Below are 18466 nucleotides of genomic sequence, written 5' to 3' on the forward strand. Positions count from 1 at the left end.
TCGCCGCTTGGCTCTGATAGGCCAGAAGTCGGTTTGATTGCATTCGGGCTTGATTGCTTATCCTGTCTGAGTAGCCCGGATGATGCTGCATCGACATTTTTGACGTCGAATTTTAAACACCGAAATTGTGCATTCAAATTTTTTTAACTTGAATTTTTGGGATCTGAATTGACCATTCAAATTGTTTTAACTTGAATTGTTACATTTTTATTTCACATAGGTAAATTCGGAGCAAAAAAAATCAGATACATGATTTTCAAAGTAATTATTTTCAATGCTATTAATACGGTGTCTGATAAAATTCAAATACTTCTGTCGCTTGTTTGCTTCCATATACCCATACCTTTAAGAGACGGATCACGTTTTGTTCAGTCGGATAATCTCCACATGTCTACCCTACTTTAGACCGGAAGAAGCTTACTTCCGGGTTTTAGGACGTGTCACTATGGGTGTGGAGTCTTCGTGGAGGGAGGGAGGTTCCTATTGGTCATTTATTTGTCATGCTATTGTCTTTGTTGATGGATGATTCAGTAGGACATATAATAATGTATTACCAGAATAAAAGCTCAAAGCAGAATTCTGGTATTAAAAGTGTCTCCAGTAAAATGTTTGCCTTTAAAAAGCATTATCTAATACAGCGTAACAAAGTTTTATTATCAAGTTAAGCCTATTCATTTAAAGCTTCACTTGCCATTCGTAATTAGGTGAACATATTTACTACAGGCCTAGTTCTGTACTGAAGTGAACATCACACAGTTCTAAACTGAGGCTGCACTGTACAATTGTAATTTCCACCAAATCAATCTATAACACATGCAGAATATTACATTTCATAAAGTGTTACCCACTCTGAGTCACCATTACAAATGATGTTTAATACTACTGCTGTCACTTTAAAGTAAAAATGGTCCACAGACCTACACATCTGCAATAAGAATGATACTGTCTTTTCTTCTTGGACATTTTCTTCCAAGATTTGATATTATTAATATTTTGAAAGATAAAGATTTTGTCACAGTGCACAACAGCACCCTGTCACTCGATGGAATCTTCCAGAGTGATTTGTGCATTGTTTTTTGGAACATACAGCATAGGTTAGACGGAGGTTTGCAAAAGTGCACAGGCATCTTATTTTGACAAGGGATTGCAGTGAGAGATTCTTTAACCTTCATTCTATATCTACATATTGAACAAGAATATTTACTGTTAGAATTAGATAACAAAGCAGCATGCCCCTACATCTGACAGTCTGTGATTACTTTAGGAGTATTGGCCAATATGAACTTAAAAAAATGGTTCCACTGTTTTAGTGGTGGTTTAAAAATGATATATATTTATTTATAATATATTTTTTCCTTCAGATCAGTAAGCTGCAGCTGCAGACGGTCAAAGAGCGTTTCCAGGCCTTCCTCAACGGAGACACCCAGATCGTGGCGGACGAAGCCTTCATCAACGCCGTCCAGAGCTACTATGACGTGAGTCGATTATCTGTTACCTTCTGTCACCTGTAAAAGGGGCCATCAAAACAAAAAACATCACAACATAAGACAACAAATACACGCAGCATACATACTTAGGAATAAGGAATAAAGTGCATTAATTATTTCCAGGGGTATAAAAATAAAATCTATAATGTAATAAATAATAATAGTAGGTATGTATTTATAATAATAATAATAATAATGATATATATGTATATATATATACAGAGTCACATTTATTTCACATGCAGGATGATTAAGAGGTATGACTTTCAGGTGTCTTTGAGTCTGTTTGTTTTGGATTTGATACACCTGTAGCACCTGCCGGAGGGCAGCAGGTTGAACAATTGAAAGCCGGGGTGTGAACTGTCCTTAACAATGTTTTTGGCTCTCCTGAGGCAGCGGGAGGTGTAAATGTCCATCAAGGAGGGGAGAGGGCAGCCGATGATCCTCTGTGCGACTCTCTGGAGCCTCATCCTGTCGTCCTCAGTGCAGCTGGTGTACCACACTGTGATGCAGTATGTTAATAGGCTCTCGATGGTAGAGCGGTAGAAGGTCACCAGCAGCTTAGTGGCCAAGTTGTTCTTCCTGAGCACCCTCAGGAAGTGCAGACGCTGCTGGGCCTTCTTGATGACAGCTGTGGTGTTGTCCTTCCAGGAAAGGTTGTTGGTGATGAGGATGCTGAGGAGCTTGAAGGTGTGGACCCTCTCCACACACTCGCCGTTAATGTCGAGGGGAGCGAGGTCGGTAGTATTCCTCCTGACGTCTACGATGATCTCTTTGGTTTTTGTGGGGTTCAGTGCCAGGTTGTTCACTGAACACCACGCTGAGAGCTTCAGTACCTCACTCCTGTAGGCCGACTCGTCTCCTCCTGAGATAAGCCCCACCACAGTGGTGTCAGCAAACTTGACCATGATGTTCTCTGGGTGGGCTGGACTGCAGTCGTGGGTGTAGAGCGAGTACAGGAGAGGGCTCAGCACACAGCCCTGAGGAGAGCCGGTGCTGAGAGTGCGGGTGGAGGAGTGATGGGGGCCAAGTCTCACACGCTGGGGGCAGTTAGTGAGGACATCTTTGATCCAGGAACAGGTGGGTGGGGGAAGGCCTAGGTTTGATAGTTTGCAAACTAGAATGTCCGGGATGATTGTGTTGAACGCTGAGCTGTAGTCAATAAAGAGCAATCTGACGTAGCTCCCACGATGCTCCAGGTGGCTCAGTGCAGAGTGGAGAGCTATGGCGTCTTTAGTGGATCTATTTGCTCTGTAGGCAAACTGGTGTGGGTCGAGGGTGGGGGGAAGGCAGGCCTTTATGTGATGTAACACCAGCCTCTCAAAACACTTCATGATCACAGGTGTGAGTGCAATGGGGCGGTAGTCATTAAGGCTGTCTGTGGTTGCTTTCTTAGGAACAGGAATGATAGTGGCAGTTTTAAGGCAAGGTGGGATAACAGCGAGTTTCAGGGAGAGATTACAAATGCTGGTGAAGACCTGTGAGAGCTGGTTGGCACACGCTCTGAGCACCTTCCCAGGTACTCCATCTGGACCAGCAGCCTTCCTGGGGTTCACTGCTTTGAGCACCCGTCTCACATCATGCTCCTCCACAGTAAGTGGGGGGGTACTGGAGGCGGTTGGGGGCCGGAGTGAAGTTGCTGATTGCTGCTGTGGTGTCTCGAAGCGTGCAAAGAAGCAGTTCAGTTCCTCTGCTAGCGACACGCTTGAGTCCCCAGTTGTCGTGTCACACCCCCTGTAGTTGGTTATGTTCTTAATGCCCTGCCCAACCCACTCTCTTCAGTCTGCGTACAAATGACACGACTTTACACATTGGAAATGCGTGCAATAGATACGCAGAAGTCCGATTTTGCGTGCATATGATACGCTAACCATTCCCATTGAGATCTGAGGCCGAGTTTTGCGTGCATATGACACGCCACGTTAACCCACTCTCTTCAGTATCTCAAATACGTTTATTTTCTACATATCTTCTAGAAACATATTTTCTCCCACGTTACGTTTGTTATGAACGTATCTTAAATACGTTTATTTTCTACATATCTTTGCCATTTATTGTCTTGCTTATAATAATGATAATAGTCTTTTATAAATATCATTTTAGAGCACACATTTGAAATCGACGATCGGGCTCGATATATGGTTAAATTAAAATCAACCATATATCTTCTTCGTCCCTTTTACGTTCCAGACAATGCATGGCTCAGCGTAACAGACAGAACAGCGACCCCAGGTGTGTCTACATTGGAATTACATCTTCATTACTGAAGGAAAAATACTTTACCTAGTGTTTGTTAACTGGGTTTTTAATGCAGTTGGCTTTTCTTAATGGTTAGAATATTGCTATGAGTTATATCTGAAGCAAATTATGTTTCTGAAGATGTGTAGTCAATTCCACCTTTCAATGTAGCATAAATGTGAACTCTCATTACAGGAACAATACCGGAAACAGACGATGATAGAAAAGGACTTGTAGTTTTTAAAGATATTACTGATTTTCTTTGAATATAAGAATGTAAATACTGAGTTGAGAGAATAGTCAGGGGATTTGGGTGATGGGAGACACATCTATGGAATCACAATTTCAATAGCTTACCATTAAATAACGGATATACCTTTCTGTCTGTGATGTTTTACAAATCAGATATTAATGTGTAGAAGTAAAACATGAGAAATAGTATAGCAATATCCTGTACAATTATGTTAAAAACATGCATAAAACTACACATCTTCAGATGTTATACATACATAAGTGTCCTACACTAATAATACAAAGTTATTATTAGTATGCTGTGTGTACCTTGTGTGCACCGCCTAGTGGTTAAAGCACGTTATTGAATTATTTTTGTTGAATAATGTTATTTGATGAAAAAAATATTAAGAGTACATACTTTCATAGTGGGAAAGTAGAAGGTCAATGATAGAAATATAGAATATAAAAAATCAAGAAGATACTGTAAGTGATCTCTACAATAAAACAGTTTAGTGCCGGATGTACAAAGATATTAATATGAGGATGTGCAAAACAGACAAACTAATTAACCTTTATTAACACATTAAAGAATACTCTAAGTTAAGGTCTTCTTTTAAATAAGAAAAAAGCTTTGGGGGTATCTACACATAAATATTAAGCCTGACGTAAAGTACTTAACGTCTAATACATTGCTTTCCTGCAATGTTAACTATGTTGAAGCACTTATTTTTAACTGATATTATACACATTAATTATACTCTTATGTAGATAGTATAAGAAATGTGCAGAATATGACAGTTTAATGGTGGAAGTATACACACATATTGATAGATGTCTTGTAATGCACTGTTGAGGAACCTGTGACCCAAGTTTTTCATTCATTGCATAACTACACCGTAGTTGTGTATATGATATGTCAATAAACCTTAGAACATCTTTAAATCTTGAAAGGGATATGCAAAATAGCCATTATATACAGTTTTTAATTAACTATTAGTAGAGAATAACGAGTAATGAATATACTTTATAGGGCTCTGCAGATAAATGTTTAGTCTTTTCAAGCACCAACTATCAAATATCTCTCCTGATTGTTGGCACTTGACAATCACCTTCCCTGAATTTTACTCAGGTGTAACTAAAGTCTGATTTAAGGGTTGTTTATATTTCACATCATTAATCAGAATCTGCAAAGTAACTAAAATAAATGTAGTGGAGTAAAAATACCAGGTTAACCTCTGAATTGTAGTGGAGTAGAATTACAAAGTAACAATGAGCTATCATGTGGGTATATATTAATGCTGCGAATTATGTACACAAGCGATTTTCACCCATTTATTAATTACATGTTTTACATTTGTACACACCCATTTGTTTCCTGTCCCCTAAACCTCCAGGGCTGTACACAGTTTAATACTGTCAACTTCTAATTTTGGGAAAAACGAAAACGTCTTTTAAAACTACAATTCCCAGTAGAGACGTGCCATAGAGAACATGTTGCGAAACACAATAGCCAGCATGTGTAGTTCTGGGGGGGCGTTCAAGTCCAGTTTTGGTTAGTCTGCCGTGGTTTCGTTCCATTTCAGAGAGCTTTGACGCTCGGCGTAACCTTGGCGCACTGCCACTCCAACATCCAATCCCAGAGCTTGAAGATTAATCACGGGGTTTGTCAACGGGACTGTAGTCCCAAACGATAGCTGGGGATTATGGGTAGTGTAGTGTCTTCGGCCATCCTAAACTCTGATTTTTTTTTCGGATATCATATCGTATTAACACCATATCCCAACGTGCATATCTAAAACATAAAAAATGCATAAAATGCATATCTAAAACATCCCGAGCTTCAAGCTGAGGATCTTGGGTAATCAGTTTACCGTCTACGTCTGTTTCCGGTGACTTTATTTACGGCTAATAAGCATGCTAAAAAGCCCAAGATTATAGAATTAAACGAATAAATAAAAACAAGGACAATTGTGTGTTATTGTTGAGTGAATAACAGTGTGTTATTTAGAAAAGAATAACAAATTAGAAGGAAAAAAAGATTAAAAAAAATACAGATTTCATTATTCTGAGGCTCTGAGCCACATTTCTTTTCCTCACAGACGGCAAAAAAAGTCCGACATTATACGATTTAAAATAAAAACAATAATCGTGGCTTGGTATTGAGTAAGAACATGTTTTTATGAACCACACAGCTTCCGGTCTACCAAGAGCCGACCGGACCAAAATAAGTGGTGCAGGCATGAAACGTGGCGTGTCATATGCACGCAAAACTCGGCCTCAGATCTCAATGGGAATGGTTAGCGTATCATATGCACGCAAAATCAGACTTCTGCGTATCTATTGCACGCATTTCCAATGTGTAAAGTCGTGTCATTTGTACGCAGACTGAAGAGAGTGGGTTGCCCTGCCACACCTGCCTAGGGTTGTTGCTTGTGAGGTGGTCCTTTTTTTGTAAGGCAAGGCAAGGCAAGTTTATTTATATAGCAGCTTTCAACACAAGGCAATTCAAAGTGCTTTACAAAAATGGAAGACATTAAGAAAATGGCATTTAAAATCAGTCATTAAAAAGAAAAGATAATAAAATAACAGAGAGATAACCAGCAGGATTACAGTGTTACAATACATTTTGAAATAAAGATAGATATATTATAGGGAGACATACTGAATGAAATTTCTGTATGGTTAATATTTAGGCTAATTTCATCTTCTTTAATTTAAATACATGCATTTTTATTAACATTATTAAACAAAAATACAGTCTGCTTTTGATTAATGTATTAAGCTTAAACAGCATTTATAAACTTTTACTGTTAGTTCATTTTTTTTATGAAATATCTTGGTTTACAGGTTACCTATACTTAAGTAAAAAACATCTTATTTGTATTTATTTTATATTCTTTTTATCTGTATTGCATTTGATATTGAGGTAATCCAAAAGTGATGAAAAAAGTAACCAGGTTACACTACTTTTATATTGTGATACTCAGATTAGGTCACTGATTTGATTTTGACATGTAACTAGAGATTGTAATGGATTACATTTTTGAAGTAACCCTCCCAACCCTGGTTATGGTAATAAGGACGTGGATGCTTTGAGTGACAGGTGGGTCTCAAGTCGCCAGGAACCAGCTATCTGCTTTGCTGCGTCACAAAGCCCCGCCCCCTGCTCCACCGTCCCTCCCCCTTTGTGTCAGCTCAGCTCTGCATCATGCCGCTGGCATATTTAGCTATAGAGTGGCGAAGTCACGCCCATCTACTTCCGCCCCATGGGACCTTATTTCGGAAAAATAATGTATTGAAGTCAATGGAGAGAGAAAACTTATCTTTCGATCCCGTTTGAATTGTGCAATGAATTACACATATGATGTTTGTCAATCTTAAAAAATAATTTCCATGTCAAAAAAGTCACAGTTTGTCGTAAAACTGTTGAAATATAAGACTATGAAAAATACGTAACTAGAAAGACTACAAATCCCAGAGTCACGTAAGTGATGTCACAATTGTTTTCCTCCACTAAGAGATAGCTAAGATCAGCGCCATATAGATAGAATCTATCTATATGGCGCTGGCTAAGATAAGATAACTTTAACAAGATGCCTGTGTGCTTAGTACCACGTTGTTATTATACCAGCAATGGGTCTTGCTCGTTCTTTCGCTTCCCGTCTGATGAAAGGACCAGGAGTGTCTGGATCAAGCTAGCTAGTAGCTAGCACGCTAGTTAGCATTACAGCCTTGTCATTTTTATTAGCCTTAACATGAAGTAACATTAAGTAACCCAAAATGTTAAACAGTAAGAGTAGTAGTCATATTTCGTGAACCCTTTGAAGAGTACTGTCACCGGTGTGATCATTCTATAATACACAATTCAAGCCCGGGGGAGAAATGCTAACGCTAACGCTAGCATCAGCCCCACCTAGTGTCAGCAGAAAGTATTACAAATAATGATTACAAAAATGCAAAAAAATAAATAAAAAAATATATAAAATATATTTTAAGATCATGTTTAATCATCTGATTCGTCTGTACATTGCTGTTTTAGTCTGTGTTCTTCTAATTAGTGTGTCTACAGTCACAGTGTGTGCCTATTGAGCTGTTTAGAGCCATGTGGGACAAAACCTGATTATGCCCCTTCCTCTCGCTGTGAAGTGAACGGTGACTGTAAAAACTACACTGCGCATGCTCAGAGTATTTTGTAATGTAATGTGTGTGGCAAAAAAATAATGACCAGAGGGGCACGGAGCTACCATCCCCACCATACGTCATCTCAAATCATTCAGAGCTGATTGGCTGTAAGTACGTGTGCCGCGAAAAGTGTGGTGCTTGAAGAGGAGGAGAGAGAGCTGCAGTGGCGCGTCCTAAAACCAGGAAGTAAGCACAAAAAAGCAATGAGATTTCTCCAGAGGATTTTAGAAAATAGCTCGAAATAAGATCTGTGGGAAACGTACCTGTTAGATAAATGCACGTTTTGATTAGCCGGATAACATCCACATGTCTACCCTACTTTTATAATTTTTTTAACATAAATCTATGGATTAGATTTATGATAGACTTTTGAAACTACAAGAAGATAAGGAGGACTTTTGCAAAAAAGTAATAGAAATGTTTGTCCAGAAGGATAGGCAAATGGACTTCATCTTCAAGTCAAGGTAAGACCGCCATTTTATTGAAAATGGGATCTTACTAAGAGAGAACAATTCAATATTTAAATGATAAAATTACATTTTTTGGGTATCCTTTTGTTGAACTGTCTGTTTAAAATTAATCGAAGCATCAGACAAAAAAAGCTTTTGAAAATAATATTATATTTTGGTTTAGGTCAAAATATAATATTTGTAAACCTGAAGAGTCAGTGCCAGTGCCTCAGCAGCCATGAACCTCACTGCACGTCACTGCAGAAGCTTATATATAGACATCTAAGTTTTTTGTGCCCCACCACTTTTGTACATATAAAAACGCCACTGGACATTAAACATTAAAAAGACCAGGCAGTTCAGAGAGAATCAAAGGAAGGCAGGCAGGCAGCTTTGCATGACATTCTTCAGGACGTGTTTCATTGTGGTGATAGTGAGGGTAGTCAATCGTTTTGTTGACAAGACAGTAGTGACGGCCATCTTGGTGACGTGTGTTGTTGACCAGAGATGTAGTTCATTGAGCGTTTCACACAAACAAATGTGTTACTTCACAGTTTTACGACACATTTTTTTTTTTTTGACTTGCAAAATTATCTTTTAAATTGACAAACATCATATGTGTAACATCATATGGCACAATTCAAACGGGATCGAAAGATAATCTTTCTCTCTCCATTGACTTCAATACATAATTTTTCCGAAATAAGGTCCCATGGAGGTCCACCGGAAGGGGAGGGACTTCGCCACTCTATTGTCTTGTACAGTCCATGGTACTCATGTTCTGTGTGTTGTAGTTTTGCTTTCACATAATATAGCTTTAGCTTGACGCCCTATATTTAATCTGTTGTATTGCTTATTCTTAATTTGACAATGTCTATGTTCACTGTTAAATAACGTAACAAAATACACATGTTTTGCTTATTAAAACTAAACTTTTGACACATAGATCCCATAGATCCATCAGTATATATCTGTTGTTAATGCTCTTTCCATGCTCAGACAGATTTCCTCCATGTTCTATTATCTTTTTAAAGTCAACAGAGTTCACAATACATAGGTCATAATACCGTTGTTGTTTAATGAGTTGATGTGTTTCTTAAAAGCTTTCTTACTAACGCAGGCGTTTGCTGGTGCTGTTGGTTTCTATAGAAGGAACATGTTTATTTGTTGGCCTGCTGGAGTGACACATTGACTGGCACTTTCTTATCAGTTAATGTGGCAGCACCAGCCAGCCATATGAGAAAGGTGTGATATTTAACAGAGGAAGCTGGTGACACAGGTTATCCAATTCAATTAAAAAGCCAAAGCTCTCAGACGGCTTTAGCTCCAGGCTGGAAGTGACGCCGGCAGACAGAGGGAGAGACGGACAGGAAGAGAAAGATAGAGGAAACAGAAACAGAGGTTTACACAGAGCTGACAGAGACATCAGTGTGTCCATTTACTACTCATCAATCACCAGCTACAGCTTTAATGCAACGTGTTGTGGTTGTGATTTCAATTCTTATTTGTTTTTACTGAACACACATACTTAAAGTCAGTTTTATCCTTCCGTTATGAAAATGGGCTCTCTACAGAGAAGTAGCATTTCACACTGAAGTCCTTGATTCAAACTCAAATAGTATTTTGGGGTCATGATGCTTAGTACAAATGGTACAATACTTATATAAATAATACATGTGCACTGTTGTGTATGTACATACAAATAGAAAAATACAAATGTACTGTAAAGGGAGATACAAATAAAGATAAAAGGCACCACTGGTAGTGCAGGAATGGGAACATTTATTAGTGTGTTAAGAGTGCAGAAAGGCTCAGGAGAAGTGTCCAGAGTCAGCTGGATGGAGGATGGAGCCCTGGTCTACCTGGTGTGCGGGGGGGGGGGGGGGGTCAGGGTGTTGCTGAAAAGGTGTTACTGTGTTCTTCCAGAAGGGCGAGAGTGTGGGCGAGAGGTATTTACCCATGATGCAGTAGCTTTAGCATGTTCCTTCTTTAAGAACACAGGCCCAAACTTATTGATGAGTTTACAGAGATGGAAAAAGTACTCAGCTCTTTACTTAAAGGAAACCTATCATGCTATATTTAAATGATATATTGTAGGGCCATACCTATATAATGTATATTTATACGTTTTTGTTTTCAAAATACCAAACAGATCATGCATTTTAGCCATGCCTCATTTCGCTCTATGTGCTGTCTGCTGTCTACGGGTCTGATTCTGCTGACCACGCCCCCCTGCAGGAGAGGGGAGACGTGCTCTGATCAGCTGCTGGGCTGTCAGAAGAGGGGGAGAAAAAGAGATCTCCGTCCTCCGTGTTTTATTATATAGAGTCGTTATTCATTTGTTTTAAAGCTCAATAAATAACAAAGAAGACCTTTGACCGGCACTTTTCTAATTTTGTCCGGAAGATTTAAACTTTAACGGACATCTTGACCGGCGAAACAAGCTGAAACTCAAACTCTGCCGCACGGTCCCCTCGTTCCTTGGAAGAGGCGGAGAGGTGGGTGTTTGTCATCTGCTGGTGGACTAACCGGAGAGAATTACAGTGCTTGCCTCGACGGGGAGGGATTGCATTGCAGCGGGAGCAAACGCTTGCCTCGGGGAGGGAGAAAGAAAGCCACAGCGGAGAATAAACAGAAGGGTAACCATGGTAACCAAGTCTTCTTCACTGCTTTTGTGGCAGACTACAGCGCCACTTACAGGCCTGGCATATGTACTACAGCGTCTCCAGCGCTTTCGAACGGCAATGGCCGTGGCTGTCTCCTCCTGATTGGTGGAGTTGGCCCAATAGCCGTAGCGCCACCGTCCTGACGTCACGACAGTGTTCAAATCTGGATCAGTTTTGATCAGATCCGTTGCAGCCCCTTTTTTAGAGATTTGGGTATGGAGGAAAATAGAGAGGGTTGTGTTTTCTGACACTTGGTGAGTTCCCTGGAACACCGGGGACACATATTCATGTATAAAAGACGTACAAAAGTGCATTTTGCATGATAGGTCCCCTTTAAGTAGAAGTAGAAGTACCAGAGTGTAGGAATACTCTGGTACAAGTCAAAGTCCTGCAAACAAAATGTTAAAAAGTAGAAAAGTATTAGTATCAAAATATACTTAAAGTAGTCATTGTGCAGATTGGTCCATTTCAGAATAATATAAATGATATGTTTTATAATTATTGATGCATTAAAGTGTTATCAAAGCTAGTTGTAATGACTGTAAAAAAAATGTTTTTTATGTATTTTATGCGCTTTGACTTTAAACTAAACACCTTAAAGTCTCCTTCTTCCTGCATTAAATGTGCCCCTCACTCTGAGTTTGTGATGCATAAAGAACATTTCACAAACTGGTTGCAGGTGTTCCTCAAGAGCGACCGTGTGTCCCGGATGGTGCAGAGCGGCGGCTGCTCGGCCAGCGACTCCCGGGAGGTTTTTAAGAAGCACATAGAGAAGAGGGTGCGCAGCCTGCCTGAGATCGACGGCCTGAGCAAGGAGACGGTGCTGAGCTCCTGGATCGCCAAGTTTGACACCATCTACCGAGGAGAGGAGGACCCCCGGAAGCACCAGCAGAGGATGACAGCCAGCGCCGCCTCCGAGCTCATCCTCAGCAAGGACCAGCTGTACGAGATGTTCCAGCAGATCCTGGGCGTCAAGAAGTTTGAGCACCAGCTGCTCTACAACGCCTGCCAGGTCAGTGCTCCAACTATACCTAACTGTTTATCTGTGAATATGTGACAGACACTTCTGTGCATCTCTTTTAGTAGTTTATTTCACGAAACAAAATGATTGTCTTACTGTACCTCTGTATACATTTTAATGTGTTCTTTGACTCAGGTGTCAGTGTTGAAGTGCGGAATAAGAGAGCTGTTTGACTGAGTTTATTTTGTCATTCAATAACTCCAAAATAATTTAAAAAATAATAATAATCAGTAGGGGATGATGAGTCCAACCAGTTGGTGCTATTTTTTGTTATTGTAGAAACTGTGGTAATGAAGAGGAAGAAAAGGTTTGTCAATGAGAGATTTGCTGTTTTAAGAGCTATCAACTTACGTCTCTGGCACAGGAAGATAACATCCCCATTCTTTATCCCGCCTACAAAGCTCTGATGCGATGACAACATTGGAATCAATACAAAACATCTGTCTTATCCATGGTGTCATTTGTAATAATGTAATTATAGCTATAAAACTTTATTTTGAATTTTTAAAGTGGACCTATTATGCTATATTGGAAAGATATATTGTAGGGCCATACCTATACAAAACATGTCTGTGAAGTTTTTTGCTTAAAATACCAAACAGATCACCCATTGTAGCCATGCCTCATACTACTCATACCCCTCTTTTGCAGCCCTGTTCCAAACAGGCTGATTCTGCTTTAAATTGAACGTTGCTAGCCATGCTCCTTTGTAGCGTCACGCAGCTTTCTCCTGCTAGAGAGAGATTTCTACCGGGAGAACTCAGCTAAACGCTGTGGTGATTAAATGCCATGTTATGCTCCTAACCACTTCAAGCTTTATTTCTGAAACAGTATGGAGCTCAAACCTTTCTCTCTGGCAGGGTTTACCACAAGGACATTACGTTACACATATTCTCTCCAGTAGCCTACAGCCTACTAGCTCTGAGTGTTAGCATGTTTGCTAATGTAAACACACAGCATATTACTCCCAAAACACTCCGCGCATTGTTTCTTATACAGCACATAGCTTCACATGTTCTTTCTTAAGTGTTTACCGCTAGAACAGTTCCATTATATGTATTATATATAGGGATGTCCCGATCACCTTTTTTTGCTCCCGATCCGATTCCGATCATTTGATTTTGACAATCTGCCGATACCGATTTTTCCCGATCCGATCTTTATGCAATGCATTAAGAGAAAAAAAAGGAAAAAAGCATTCAAGTTGTCCCTTAAACCTCACGTTCTCCACCACAGATAACGGCTGGTCATCCAACGCGATGAATTCAGCTATCTTGGCTGTTATTTTTTTGGCCTTTTCACTGTTCTGGGGCAGTTTCTCTTTCCTTTTAAAAGTCTCTGAAAGTGTCGGTTGTTTCAGTGCCGTTACCTGAGTGGCCGCTGTGTACTCGTCGTGTTGTTGTTGGTGTTTGTTTCTCAGGTGGCGTATTAGATTGGTCGTGTTGAACGTAGCTCTGTTCTTTCCACCACGCGGAACCTCCGCCTTGCAAACATTGCATCTGGCTGTTACACTGCCTTCGCTTTCAATTTTATAATACTTCCAAACTCCTGACATCTTTTCTGTCCCGACTCCCGAGGCATCAGCTGAACGTAGCCTCTTGTTAGCTTACTGCTACTATTAGACACTGCGCCCACTCTGTTGCCAGATTTGAGAGAAATAAGCAACCAGGTCTATGAAAACAAGCCCAAAAGAAGCAACACATACATGATGTTGTGTAATTTTAAACCAAAACTAAGGCCTCAGGATGACTTTAAGACGTGAACATGGTCATTTTTGTTTTGTAACATTAAATAAAATAATAAAAATATTTTATAATCCCTGTTTTTCAGGTCTCAGGCTCGAAAATGACATTTCCAGAACAAATGACCATATCTTCCCTTCTAAAAGGGGAAAATTAATAATGTTTTTTCTCAAAGTAATGATAAACCTGTGAGTTGGATTTAGAACAGTCAGAATCAATATAGATGTTTTTTATTTTAAAGAAAATTCAGATTGAACATAGTAAAAAACTGTAAATTATAGTGTCCGTCCAAAAATTATTTGTTACTTATAGTGAAAACTACCCTTGAATGATGGGATGGTAGACTAAAAGCTTTAGGAATCCAAAGTACAACATATAATAAGTACCCTGTATCGAGATTGATGCAAAACAAGTGACATTTGACCTTTTTAGAGAGGTTTAGCCAAAAGAACTCCACCTCTGGGGTCATTTGGGTGGAAATGGGCGTGTTTGCCGTTTCTCTGGAACCCATTGGTAAGTGTTCAGTGGATTCAAAGCGTTAAACAATGCATATGAAACCTATTATAAAACAATACAAATTAAAGAGGCAAAAAAGCCAACCTCATTTTCAATACATTTACGTTGGATCAAAACTCCATCTCACATGTGTGGACGCTCTGCAAGGTTCTGTGGCAAACCGAATGCAGAGAAGCAGGGGGGGGTTCAATCAGCTGAAAATGTGCTGCGGGATGATAATGAGTTATTAATATGCAGACTGCGATGATAATCACAGAGCAGGCAGATAAAGCAGATGGATGTGGTAATAATGTGTCCGTGGTCTCTGGATCCTCAGCCCCTCACTCAGCAGCTCTACAAGTCTCTCTGTCTCTGTCCACAAACATGTTCCAGCTCTTTGGCGTTTACAGTTTGATCATTTGCCAACAGCTGAAGTTTGACATGGAGGTCAAGTGTGGCAGGGAGAGTGGTTTATAAAAGGCACATCACTTCTAAATGGATTCAGTACCAAGGACAAACTGGTGAGCTGCTTTCTATCGACTCTCAGAGGGGTTAGCGCTGCCCATATACTTTGATTTATATCTCACGGAGGAATTTCCTAACAGACATCAGGGGGATGTCTATAAGTTCCATCATTGCAGCAATTACAAATGATCTCTGTTGAATTGTTTAAGTGTTTTAATATGGACCCAAATCTTTACTAAAATATTCTGAAAACACATACAAGTGGTCTTAAAGCATAAACAATGTTTTAAAAACATATTAAATTAACATACAGGCCAGGTGATGTTCTTAAGTGTATGATACATTCAGACATTCAAATATTTGAGTTAGAGACAATTATTTGTTTCTTATTTTTTATGATTTGGTAATTTTTTTACCAACCAAATATGATACAATTAAATGCCCACTACAGTTTCCAGATCTCAAATAATGGATTTTGAAGTCCATGAGGAAAAATGATGTGTCGTTAATCAACACAATCTTTAAAAAAACGATATTTCTTTATATGTTAACCCCATACGCACATTATATAGAACAATAGATATATTTATGGGGTTAGATTTGTCTCATAAATATTTGTGTGAACATAAAAATAATTTGTGTGTAAATATGTGATTTGTAAATGTAAAACACCATCCACAAATGCATTTAAAAGATTTGCAAACTCACAAATAAATGTGCAAATGTAAAACGGATCTGCAAATATGCAAAATATTGCTACAGTGTGCCTATTGAGCCGTTTTGAGCGACGTGGGTCAACGTATTGCTGTTCATTATAGTAATACAAAAACGGTGCATTAACCCTCTTGAGTCTTTTTTAGATGTCTCCTTAAATCACCTTTTAAATGTACTTGTTATACATGGCACCCCGTGTGTTACATATCAAAATGTTCAGGACAGTCTCTGTTCTAGGTATAAAGTCACTCACCTTAGAGCAGTGGTTCCCAAACGGTGTGCCGTGAGGCAAGTCCGGGTGTGCCGTGGGATTTTGTAACAACCATACGTTATTATTGCAATATACAACTACACAAAAATAATTATTTTTGTATTTACTATATCAGTACTTTGTATGCACTAATTTCATAATACAGAGGCAAACTCTATACCTAAAAACAATTCTTTAAAAAAAAATCCTCACAGAACCCCATATTTCGCTGTTAAAAGTTGCACAGGTGGGAATTATAAGACCGTGACACATCGAAGGCTGAAGGACAACATTAAAACAGAAACACGCAAGAGGGAAAATGGAGCGCTTTCTTGTGCGGAGCAAACCACCAACCACCAGTGCAGAGACTGCCGACAACCCACCACCGAAAGAAAAGAGGAAAAAAACTGTCAGCAGACAGTATCATGAAAGTTACCTGTCTTATGGCACTGCAGGCGAGCGGCAGATTTCCCCTACAAATAGACGAATCTACTGACATAAGTGGGGCTGCCCAACTTATGGCAAACGTCAGATATGTTGATGCTGACTCGATCAAAGAGACGTTTTTCTTCTGCAAAGAAATGGAAAGCCATACTACGGGAGAAGATGGTGAATTACATCAAATCAAGGCCCCTGAAATCTCGCCTCTTCTCCCAGCTGTGCGCCGAGATGGGAGCCGACCACCAAAGCCTGATCCTCCACACAGAGGTACGTTGGCTGTCACGGGGGAAAGTCCTATCCCGTCTTTATGAGCTTCGGGAAGAGCTTTTGGAGTTTTCACGTGAACACGCTGTCCCACATAAAGACAAGCTCGCGGATGAGAGGTGGTGCGCCAGGCTACCTCACAGACATATTTGGGCATCTCAACGAGTTAAACGCCAAGCTTCAGGGCAGGAATGAAAACATTTTATCATCCACAGACAAGATTCGGTTCTCTACTCTGGTTTACATGAAGAACAACAGGAGGTCACAGCTCTCTGTTGAACAGGACTTGCGAGTGGCCCTCTCCTCAGTGCCACCAAGGATTTTAAAAATCTGCGCGCCCTGACAGGCACATGTATCTCACTAATTTGTAAATCGGCAAAATATTTACAATAGCACATGTTTCAATGCTGATTGCTGAAATGTTACATTTATAATTTGTAGTTCAGGCCCATGGACAGTGCAGCTTCCTTGCATTGACAGTTCTCTGTGCTGAATTTCTGCTGAGTCTTTGCCTCATTCTTAATTTTGTGACCTGTCTGGTTTAAATGAGTGTGTTGCTGCTTTGATGAAGCCTAATTTGATAAAGTTTCAAATTTAATTTCTGAAATATTTCATTAATAAATATTTCATGAGTAATATAGTTGTCTTTTTCAAATTATATTTGGCATTAGTAAATAATTATGCACATTTACAGATATTTTACATGATATGAGTGATAACACGTGTTATAAGGGCTATTTTGCACAATAGGTGTGCCTTGAGATTTTTACTTGTCCTTTGGTGTGCCTTGGGCACAAAAAGTTTGGGAACCACTGTCTTTGAGCACTGTGTGATGAGATAATTAGCTCTAAAGCTGAACATTTGACATCCGATTTTTTTGAAATCTTCAAAACTCTTGTGAAAACACAGACTTACTCATGTCATCCATTTTTCTGGTGTTTTAGATTTGGTTTATCAAAGTCTTAGGTTCACAAAAGTAGTGTAATATATGACAAACACTGTACATTTGTAATTCATGTCTAAAATGAACATGTGTACATTTGAATTTTGAGTAAAATAGTTGTTTATCAATCTACTTTCCCCACAGCAGGGACTGAGATACATCAGGACTGAATGACTTACATACCAAGGTTGTGTGATGTGTACAAATACAAATTCAGCATTAGAACTCTTTTTCAACCAACAATTTATGATAAATATGTTTTTTTCAACCAACTATTTATAAAAATACAACAAACTGGAAAATCTTACTATTTACAATATCAGAACTTTTTCAACCAACTAAAACATGTAAAGACAGTGGCAGGGTCTTTGTCCATCTTCCAAGACAGTGGGGCTGGCTGCTGTGCAGGTGGGGGTGATGGTGCAGGGCTGCTGGTGGCTGTGTTGGAGGGAGGTACGTTTGATTGTCCCGGGTTGATGCTGGTGGCTGTGTGGGGGGTACGTGTGCTCTACGAGATCTCCTTGCTGGCCGGGTTGATAGATAGATAGAATTGGAGGGATGAAACCCTCTTTAATGGCCACACATGCAGAGCACACAGCACACACAGTGAAATGTGGCCTCTGCATTTAACTCATCCTAGTACTAGGAGCAGTGGTGGCTGTGTACGTGTGTTCTAAGAGACCTCCTTGCTGGCTGAGTTGATGCTGGTGGCTGTGGCAGAGTTTCCGTTAGCCGGTAATTACCGGACTTTGACCGGTAAAATACGCTGAAGACCGGCAAATCGAAATCTCTCCGGTCAAAATAATTTCCCCTTAGCACAATACCGCATCAGTTGCGCCCAGGGCCGGTTTTTGGCATAGGGGCCAGATCTGGGG

At 39.7% G+C, this 18466-nt stretch overlaps 1 protein-coding gene across 4 annotated transcripts in view; it reads left to right on the forward strand.

The window, feature by feature from the left end:
- Positions 1-18466, forward strand: part of cadpsa (Ca2+-dependent activator protein for secretion a) — a 182947-nt gene that overhangs the window by 42155 nt on the left and 122326 nt on the right. For all 4 annotated transcript variants that reach the window (XM_034143464.1, XM_034143457.1, XM_034143441.1 and 1 more), the window contains exons 2-3: positions 1362-1475; positions 11936-12268. In XM_034143464.1, coding sequence (XP_033999355.1) covers positions 1362-1475; positions 11936-12268 — 447 coding nt within the window. The remainder of the gene's footprint in view (positions 1-1361; positions 1476-11935; positions 12269-18466) is intronic.

Source organism: Trematomus bernacchii, unplaced genomic scaffold (assembly GCF_902827165.1).
Source record: "Trematomus bernacchii unplaced genomic scaffold, fTreBer1.1, whole genome shotgun sequence".
Lineage (NCBI taxonomy): Eukaryota > Metazoa > Chordata > Actinopteri > Perciformes > Nototheniidae > Trematomus > Trematomus bernacchii.